This window comes from Moschus berezovskii, chromosome 4 (genome assembly GCF_049115385.1).
Source record: "Moschus berezovskii isolate FMDL1 chromosome 4, NW_MosBer_1.0, whole genome shotgun sequence".
In the NCBI taxonomy this organism is placed as follows: Eukaryota; Metazoa; Chordata; class Mammalia; order Artiodactyla; family Moschidae; genus Moschus; species Moschus berezovskii.
Window position 1 is genome coordinate 38,402,140 of NC_142463.1, and position 10,884 is coordinate 38,413,023.

The window sequence follows — 10,884 nt, forward strand, 5'->3', positions numbered from 1 at the left end:
TCTCAATCGACTTGGCAAAGCCGGAACACTAAGAGGAGCAAACAGAAAAGAAGCAGGAGCTAAAGGAAGGGGAAGAAAAGCTTAAACTAGCCCCTACCAGGGAGAGAGGGTAAAAAAGTGATGCCAAAAAAATTAACCAAAGAGTAGTGGGGCCAAGAGAAGATAAAATACTGTAGCCTCATCATGTGATAAAACAACATCAATTCGTGATGGTCTCAATGGGCACAATTTTTACTTTTCTCCAGTAGCATCCAATAATAAAAAAAAGGAGGGGTTAGGGTAGGAGCAGGGGAAGGGGAGGGAGCGGAAGAGGTAGGGATGGTAGAAGAAGAGGAGGAGGAGGAACAGAAAGGAGAAAGCAAGCAGAAATTACGTTATCCTGAGTTAACAATCAATCTTCCAAAGAACTAAAATGGAAAGTCAGTAAGGCAAAGATCTATTGGATGCTGCACCAATTTACTGGATGTTGCACCTGGGTGCATGTTTAGAAGAGTTAAGTAAAACTACAAAGTGTAGGTGAAAACAATAGGGAGAGACCAAAAGACCAGAGGCCACAATGATAATCAATAACAATATAATAAAAATGAAAGGATCAGAGAATTTGACAGAAAAGATGTTTTGTATATAGTCTTAACTTTGAGATGTCTGTGGAGAGAATGTATATCTACAGGTTGATATTTAAAATTCTGATGTTGGCTGTCTTGAATTTGCACATTCAGTGCAGCAAAGCATTCAGTAAACACACTAATGTGAGAGCTAACAATGCCACTGAGAAGTGAGTAACTTTGAAAGAAATATTTGAATTCAGTACCTGTTATGATATACTACGGCTGTATAGGCTTCCTTTGAAAATTCTGAACAGCTAGATTTACCAAAGATTACCTGTAACAAATAACAGCATGTTGAAACTTTGTTGTAATAAATGCTGGATGTTTCATATCTATGTAAGAATTGGTCTGATTTAATAACTGAGACAATGGGCAAAATCAGCCCAATGAAGAACATGTGCCTATAAGTCCAATTGCTTAACTGTAAATTTCTTTTCAACTACACACCCATCTGACATTCAAACATTCAGAAAGTTTCTATCCATTATATCTATTGGGCAATAAGGTACATTTCTTTCCTTTTTCTTGAAGAGGTAAAGAATTCATTCTAAAATCTAACTGTAAAACAAAATTTGGAATTTATATAAGAATAAGATCCTAGAATGGTGACATATATCTACTATACAAATTGGTGGCTTCTCTACTAAAACAACAGTCATTCTAAATGTCAAATATAAATTACTTACATTAAAATATCCTAATTTTGGTCAAGCTCTGTATCCTTACTGTAAACTACTCTACAATGAAAGAGGAGCTCCAGTCTTCTATTCTTACTTATGCTTTTTTTAATCCACCACATAAAAAAAAAAATTACCACTTTTAGAGACTGGATGTTTCTAAAAGTTTTAGCAACATTTTAGAGGTACAATAATTCAGTCTTTTGTATCTGTCTCATGAATTCTACCCAACCATGCTATGGTTAATTAGGGCAGCTAATTAGATAAATGTTTTATTGATATCAAGGTCACAGCTATGATTCCAATGTAGCACGCTTACAATGTTATCTAGTCACAGATTAAACCTTTAAGTCTGGCCAGCATTCTACACATGCATGAATAGGTATGTGGACAAGTCATCACACTTCTATCACACAAGTGGTAAAAACGACTCAAAGTTTACTCCTCATGGGAAGGGGTTAACTGGCACCATCCTTAAATAAAAAGAACATAATAACAGATATCTATGTTTCTTAATGCAGGTCCTTTTAAGAGTACGTAAAAGTACAATAATTATGACTCTCCTCAGTTCAGTTCACCTAGATATGTCTAATTTCAAAATTTTTCAGAGAATATATTACTATGTTTTAATAAAAATGTTCCAGTGCCAGAATTATGAAATTTGATTTTATCATATCAATGTTATATGATCAAAATTTATCTTAAGACCCGTTTTAATAGTCATTTTAAAAAATAAGCAAATGTCTGATTATATATTCTTTCAAACCAGCCACTCACATAAACATAAAAGCACTGTATTTTCATAACATTAATAACACACACAAGTGAATGGAATGCAGTACATTTTTCTCCCCTCTGAGAAGCTATTGTTTTTCACAAAGTAATTTATTTTCATAACATGCATGAAATAAAGTGGAAAGTGTTCCTTTGACCATTTAACATGTATTTGTAATCATTCATCAACATGAACTGAGCATCAATTATGTCAAGCACTATGACACGTATCAAGATACAGATATGAGTAGGATATGGTCCCTGCCCTCAAGGAGCTCACAGTCTAGTGGACAAGGTAAAGAAATAAACATATAAATGAAGCGGCCTGTAAAAGAAGTGAGAAGACACTATGGCAGCGCCAAAAGAAAGAGTAGTCTAACTGCCAATATGGATGGATGCAGCTGGGGCGCTGCAGAGGAGGCCATATATATGCTAAGACAAGGAAGAGTTTGTTAGGCAAAAAATAAAAACAAATTCTTTTACATACAACTATGTTTGTCATAAGCTGAAATTCATATGACCATTCACTTATAGGATACTAAAGCATCTATTTTCACAGTCCAGTATCTTTTCATCAACAACGATGATACATTCAGTCCTTCAGCAGAAATGAAGAGCTAGTTAAAAGCATGAAATGCTCATTCCAAACCTCAAGAGTAAATTCTACATTTATTGAAATATTTGCTCAGCATGCATTATATGCAAAGACCTGAAAAAGCTGCCACAGAAGAATACAAAGATGAATAATTTGTGCTTGCTGTTATCAAGATCTTTAAATGCTGATGAAATTGAGGCTATAGTGGAAATGAAAATAGTTTTCTTAGTAAGCAGAAAATCAAAAGAACTTGATTTAAATGACTCACATAGAAGGCCAAAATAAAACTGTAAATAATGCACCCGTTCTTAGCTCATTTTCAATCCACAAAGGTTCTCTCAGAGGGTGAACATCTACAGGTAATAGGTATGCTCCTACTCCATAAGTTAAAAATCTGCTTTCATGGAACTTGCACTTATTAGTGTCCCTCAAGTCCTCAATGACCATGTGGGCAACAATATCCTCCACAGTCTGACCTCAGTCTACTATTTCTGACTTATCTTGCGTTGTTCTGGCTCACTGGCAACTCACCATTCTACCTCTGCTGAAGAACATTCTCTAATGTGAACTGCCTTCCTTTCCCCATGGTCTAGACCCACTGCTCTAACATTTTAACCACTTCTGAGGCATCCTCTCCTTCCTCTGAACATCTAGGCCTTTGAAGATTGAATACTATCAATCTTCTAATAATCATCATATACCTTAGGGTCTCAGTATTGGCTGAAAAATTTAATCCCTTGAAAGTGTTAGTCCCTCAGTGGTGTCTGACTCTTTGTGACCCCACTGACTGTAGCTAGCCAGGCTCCTCTGTCCACGGAATTCTCCAGGCAAGAATACTGGAGTGAATTGCCTTTCCTTCTCCGGTGGGTCATCCCGACCTAGGGATCAAACCCAGGTCTCCAGGATTGCAGGCAGATTCTTTACCGTCTGGGCCACCAGGGAAGCTGTAATCCCTTAGAGGGGTTTAAAAAATAATGGTATCTGCCTGGTATCCCTCCCCAGAGCTTATAATGTAATTGGAATGAGATTCAGTCTGGGCACTAGCACTTTTAAAAGCTTCTTGTGTGAGTGTAAAATGCAGCCAAAGTTGAGAACTATTGCCAGAGGTTCTCAACCAAGTTGAGAAGAAACATACAAATTAGAATTATCGGGAGAGCATTTTTAGCCCCCATTTACTGCCCACCACTTTCCACCTCCCTTACCTGACCTTTTATTCTGAAGGAGGGGAATCAGAGTCACAGATGCAAGCAAAGAGCACCCTAGGTGATTCTGATCTGGCCCTCTTCTCAAGTTCACTATTTTTAAATCTTAAGCGTTGTACTTATATCCTCTAGATTTTAAGTCTTATTCATCTTTGTATCTCTGGAAGTGCCTAGAATATACCAAGTCCTCAATAAATAAGACTTCAAGTAAACTCATTACTACGTGTACAGGAAGCAATGAAGTCAGAAATACGGTTTACAAGATCATATTAATTTCCAGTTTAGACCTGCCAACCAAGTGATACCATCCAACCCCCACCCCCAAAAATAGTCTATTTAAGCCACATATGAATAGAAACTGTAAAGAACATTTCTTACCGGCATGGCATTGCTAGGATCCTCCCCATACATAAACTGGACTTTCACTGTTATATTTCTGGCAGAACCTTGACGGTTGGCAAAATTGAGACTCTGAGGGTATATGTAGAGAAGGTTTCTGTGAAGGCAATAGTATACATGATACTGAACATATCTGAAAACACTAGGTATCACTACTACACATTGCAAAAGAAACAAATGAACAAATACTGAATTATTAGCACTTGCTCTATAGACACTATGCTATTTTTACATACAATGTTAGATTTGATCCTTAATCATTCAAACAGAAGGCAATCAAATATACCCCCACTTTACAGATGAATTGAGGCCCAGAAAAGTTAAAGAGATTTTCACATACAACCAACTGGCAAAGCTGAAATCAAAATCCAGTTCAATCAGACTTCAAAATGCAAGTTATTTCCTCTAAAAGAGGCTTCTGAGAAATAAACAAGTGAGGATAGAAACATTATTAAGAAATTAAAAGACAGTTCTAATATTATCTTATAGAATGACATTTATAAATAAGGCTTTTTGTATAAACGTGATCAAGGTTTTAAGAGGTATAATATTCAACATTATTGTTCAAAAAACACATATGGCAATATGGTAGGTATAAGAGTATTAGATAGCTACTATGAGAAAATCAAATATCACTCTACGATTAACTGATGTAAGCCCAGTTGCATCTTACACAGCTGCTGACAGCAGTACCTGCTGCGAATACAGAGATGAGAAATAATTCAAGAAAAAGCACCAAAATAGAGGGCTTCAAAAAAGTAATAAAAAATAGATTATGGCTGATTCATGTTGTTATACGGCAGAAACCAACACAATATTGTAAAATGATTATCCTCCAATTAAAAATGAATTTTTTAAAAAAAGAAAAAAAGATTGAGAATTACTTTACCTGAAGGCTAGTGCTTGCTGAGAGTGGATGAACAGGACTTGAAGTATAATAAAACCCTCCTAATCAAATACTGGGACAATGAAAATAGATCTAAATTTTCTGGAAGGTGGTAGGGTAATACACAAATTTTAAATGAACATACTCTTTGACCTAACAAACCCATCTCCAGTCTAAGGAAAGAACCACACATATGTACAAATGGGTGTGTTCAAAGAAATTCATGACACTTTATATTAGGAAATAGTTACGAAGAAATATGTTCATCAGTACTGGGCTAATTCAGACATACTAATAAGACAAATACATATCAGAATCCCAAAAATGAAAATGTACAGCAGTATTTATTAATGCAGAAAGAGATACCCAGCATGTAGAATGAAAAAAAAAGCAGGTTCCAAAGCAGGATGTATAGTGGCATTAACCTATTTATGGAAAATTGTGAAGAAATAATGGCAGAAAACGTCTCGAATCTGAGGAAAGAAACAGACATCTAGTTCTAGGACATTCAGAGAGTTCCAAAGAAGACGATCTCAAAAAGACCCACATCAAGACACACTATACTTAAAATGTCAAAAGTTAAAAATGACAAGATTAAAAACAGGTAAAAGGTGTCATCATACATTTAATGGCAGGGAAATACCTATAAACAAGAACATTTCAAAACAATGCTGTGTTGTGAGAGAAGTATGCAGTAGCTATGGGAGAAAGAGATAGGTACTTAGTTGATCATGATGAAGTCTTTTCATCTTCTACCACTGCTATGGCGTTTGTTGAAGAAACTGAATTATTTTTGTGTAGATTTTTCCAGAGGCTAGATTTTATTGACTGCACCCTGCAGTATGCTCTAAAAGTTCTTACCCTTTTAGCACTACAGGAAAAATTATTAATCAAATTCAGATGGCACTAGTGGTAAAGAATTCACCTGCAATGCAGCAGACACAAGAGACATGGGTTCAATCACTGGGTCGGGAAGATCCCCTGGAGGAGGAAGTGGCAACCCACCCCAATATTCCTGCCTGGAAAATTCCATGGACAGAGGAGCCTGAGGTCACAAAGAACTGGACACAACTGAGCAAAAGTCACTGATAATCTTAGGCTAAAAACAGACAAAAGTAAGATTCAAGAGTAGTAGGTACTAAAAAAAAAAAATGAAGCAAGTAAAATTCTGAAGCGTAGAGCTGAGAAGGGGAGAAAGATATTTGGAGACAAAACATGGGGATTTGGGAAGCTTTTTAAGACTGAAAAGGTTGAAGTTTGATTAAATCCTAATGGAAAGAAGGTAGTTGAGAGAGTTTGCACACACTAAACAAGAATGTAAGATTCCTGAAATGGTGGGAGAAAACAGGATCCAAAGCACTTGATAATAGACTGGCCTTTACTATGCTCACTGTGCTTTACTATCCTCACTGTGACAAACATTTACTGAGTATACAGTATACTAGATACTGAAAATAAGGGAGATAAAAGGCAAAGTTCTTGACTTCAAAGAACTCATGTCTGGAGGGAGAATCAAACAGGCAAATAATGCAGAATGATAAAAGTTACAAACATTGAATGTCTTTGGGGGCCCACAAGGGGACTTAAAAACTAAAGAATCTGCCCACAAATTTCAATGAGAAATTTGCAAGATAGATAGACAGGCAAAACGCACAGAACAGCAAAACACATCATGCTTTCCTCCTACCCCTCAATTTCTGCATTCGGATTACTATTGTTTTAGCTTTGTGGATATGGACATAACCAGTCCCTTTCCATCTTTCATGTTTTAGAAAGGCTCACTTTCCCTCTCAAACATCACGTCACTTTGTTATTCCATTCACAACTCAAATAATCTGCTTAAAATAATCCTAACTTGTTTATGTATCATTTCTTGTCTATCTCTTTTACTTAAGGCCAAACTCCATGAGTGCAAGGACCTTATCTATCTAGTTAGTTGCTCTATTTCGAATGCCTAGGATAATTTCTCCTATGAATAAATCACTGACTGAATGAATGAATAGTACAGAACTCATATAAATATTCAGTTACTTAACTCTTCTGGAGTTTGGATTTTCAAGTGAAATGGGAATTAACTAAACATTAAGCTATGCTTAATTTCTAATATAAGCAATACAATTTTAAATTCAATTTGTCTCTGAAGGTGAAATGCACACATTTAGACCAGATTCTTTTTCATTCTTTTGACTACTAAATCCACTAATAAAGTTCCACATAAACCTAGTAAGTCTTTACCCTGCATTTGTAATACCCCTTCAGAGGAATTTTAAGTTAGCAGATAGAAAGTAGAGTGACAGAAAGTGCTGAGTTGTTGAGATACCTGACCAGTCTTTTTTAAGGTTGATTTCATATTTCACCACTTTCTCAAAATAAATTCTAGATTAAATCCAAGTTTTAAATAATAAAAATAAAACCATAAAACTAACAGAAAAGCATTAAAAAGACCATATTTTATAGGTGAGGAAGACATTTCTGAGCATGAGCCACAAAAAATCATAAAAGACAAATTTTAAAGCCTCTACAGAGCAGGGGACACCAAAAATAACAAGTGGAAGACAAAGGACACACTGGAAGAACAATGAAGTTACATAGATGACAAAGAATTAATATCCATCACATGTAAATAATTCCTAAAACTGGTCAGAAAGAGAGAAACAAACCTGGGGCAGGGAGTTTGATGGGGAGAGGGAGACTTAGACAATACTCAGATAATTCACAAAGAGAGCAAGACAGAGAGAGAGCAAAATCAACTAAATATATTTGCCTACCAGCTTTATTAATATTTTTTGTCTTGTTCATTCAAAATACTGGTAAAAATTAGTGAGAAAAAAGAAACGCTCATATTTTTTTGGTAGGGATGTAAACTGGCACAATCCTTTTAGGATAATCTGCAAAGAGAAATCTACTTTGAAAGTTAACATCTATGAACTTTTATGCATATTGTTTATAATCAGAAAATTACAAGCAACTTAAAGTATCATTGATAGGGAGATGATTAAGGCGCATCTTAGAGGATATGGTAAATACTAGGCACTCATAGGAAAATAAATTTTAAAATGTTAAAGTCTTAAATAAATGTACATATTTAAAAAACATGAGCTATATATAACATACTCTCATTTGTATTAAATAAAAATTACATTTAGCCAGTCATCCAAGGGAACTTGTATGATAGACCCCAAAATCTTAATAGTGAAGAGTGAGGATTTTTATATTTTTAAGATTTTCAAATATCTGGGTTTCCACATCAAATACTTTCAGTATAAAAATTAAACATTTATTAATGCCAGTTAATGGACATGGAAAAAAAAGCTAAGATAAATAAAATGATTCCTTCGGAGGTCACTCACCTTCTGGACCTGTGTTGTCCAATAATACAGTCTAGTGAGAATACAGGGCTTCCCTGGTGACTCAGACAGTAAAAAATTCTGCCTGTGTTGCAGGAGACCGGGTTTGATTCTGGAATCAGGAAGATCCCCTAGAGAAAGGAATAGCTACCCACTCCAGTATTCTTGCCTGGAGACTACAGAGTACTTTATGTGTACCTGTTCTAACTGACATATCCTGAAAGTATAAAATACATACTAGACTTGGAAGATAGTATGAAAAAAGAATATAAAATACCTAATTAATATTTTCATACTGGTATGTTAAAATTATAATTTTTGATATATCAGATAAATAAAACATACATTAAAATTAATTTCACTCATCTCTTTTCAGTTTTTTACATATATAACTCACATTGTACTTCCATTGGCCAGTACTGTTCTAGACAAAGAGAGGAAAAGGAAGCTAATATATTACTTTTTCATTAGTTCATATAAATATTTCTATTTATAAATATTTTTCTCAGTTACTTTTAGTCTTTCTACCAAATATATTAATTCAAAAACAAATGACCACAGTTAAAAAGATAAAATTAGTAGGGACATACTATATTAAAATTAATAGGGATCCAAAATGCCTTGTGTTTTATTTGGAAGTCAAATCTCCATAAGATTGCACAACCTGGGAGAGGATAAAGGACTTTGCTTCACTTTTTAAACAAAGGTCCTAAATGTCCTAAAATTCCATGCAGCTAAGAAGTTTTGATTATTAGTTCGTAGAAACTGGGAATCCTTAAATTAGGTCTTAATTTTGCTTAGCTTCTTATTTTCTTTGGCATAAAAATTTTAAGTTATTATAACGTTACTGGTTATATATGGTCAGGGTTCTGTTTAAACACATTTCCACAGCTTGTAATTAGACAATTTATTTATTTTAATTATATTCCATAATATGTCAAACTACTATAAGAAAAAAATTACCCAGATATTTCTACCCAAAGACAATATTATAAACCAAGAATATGCAACCACTGCCTCTAATCTCTTTTAGCATTACATGTGAGGTGTTACAACATATAACTTCAACAGAAAGTGTTAATATTCCAGCACATTAACTAAAATAAAAATAAATTCCTACACACATCCTTTCTCTAGTATTATTATCCAGTTACTTTCATGCACTGGAAGGGACTACTTTTCAAATTCTTTTCATTGTAAAAAACCTCCAATACTAAAAAGGAGTATCTATTACATGCAAATTTTGTGTGTGAAAAACTCTCATGTTAAGACTTATCATTATCTTATTCATTCAATAAAAATTTATTGTTTCTCCAACATGTAAGGAATTTATTGAAGTCCTCTATGGAATATAAATTAAAAACAAATACAGATCTTACCAATAAACAGCTTATAGTACAACAGAGATAAGAAGTTGGCCCATCTCAATTGCCCCTCAACTAGAAGGTGGATGAAATATCAGGGTCAATAGTTTCAAGCAAGAAAAGGAGACAGTTCAATTAAGAGAAGTTTTGAAACACACCCTTCATGATCAATGTTCACAACACTAACATACCCCTTTTAAAAGGGGGAGAAAATTCAAATTTTTTCACTAGTTCAACATACACGTCTATAATTTCATAATATGTACCAGTGGTAAAGGTAAAATGAAAATGAAGAAGAAGGAAAAATGTTTTATTTTTCTTCTTCACTACTGGAAGTATTTGTATATTTTTATTTACTTGCATCATTTCTCTTACAAACAAATACTTATATTGTTCTATATTGGACACTTAGAAAGTATACACAAGCTAAACAAAAGAAATAATTCCTTGTACTTACCAAGGTTCAAGAGACTAAAATAAGAAAACCTAGATTCTAGAAAAATTTCCCAACTTATGCCATCTTAACATAAGATTAGATAATATTTATCAATAAAATATTACTGTACTACTACATAAATGCATTGACTTTCTAATTACAAAAGAATAGCTAGTACATAATACCATGTTGTATTTACTAAACACTAGGTATTGCTCTAAGTGCTTTAAAATATTAATTTTTACACTCTATAAAGTAGATATTATCTTCAATTGATAGACAAGAAAAAAGAAGTACAGAAAAGCTAAGTAATTTCACAGAACTAAAGAACAGCAAAGTCAGGATTCCAATTCAGCTAGTCTCTCTCCAGAATCAAACTCTTAACCACTATGGGTTACTACATCTACTGTAACCATTCTATTCCAAAAGCCCTGAATGCTAAATGATCAAAAGAAACGTTTTGTTAAATTTAGATCATGAACATTGTTCCAAAGTTCACAAACTACAGAAAAATTTATAATGGGCAAATAGTTCCTGACACTGGCACCACATAGTCTATTGGTCTTCCAGTGGGTACAGGGGAAAGAGGCTGGAAC

The 10,884-nt window shown here is 34.2% G+C and overlaps 1 protein-coding gene across 9 annotated transcripts in view; it reads right to left on the reverse strand.

Annotated features, from left to right (window-relative positions):
- The window catches only part of DOCK7 (dedicator of cytokinesis 7), a 195,388-nt gene that overhangs the window by 101,256 nt on the left and 83,248 nt on the right, over positions 1–10,884 (reverse strand). For all 9 annotated transcript variants that reach the window (XM_055403339.2, XM_055403343.2, XM_055403341.2 and 6 more), the window contains 2 exons: positions 4,235–4,352; positions 812–882 (listed from right to left, as the gene is read on the reverse strand). In XM_055403339.2, coding sequence (XP_055259314.1) covers positions 812–882; positions 4,235–4,352 — 189 coding nt within the window. The remainder of the gene's footprint in view (positions 1–811; positions 883–4,234; positions 4,353–10,884) is intronic.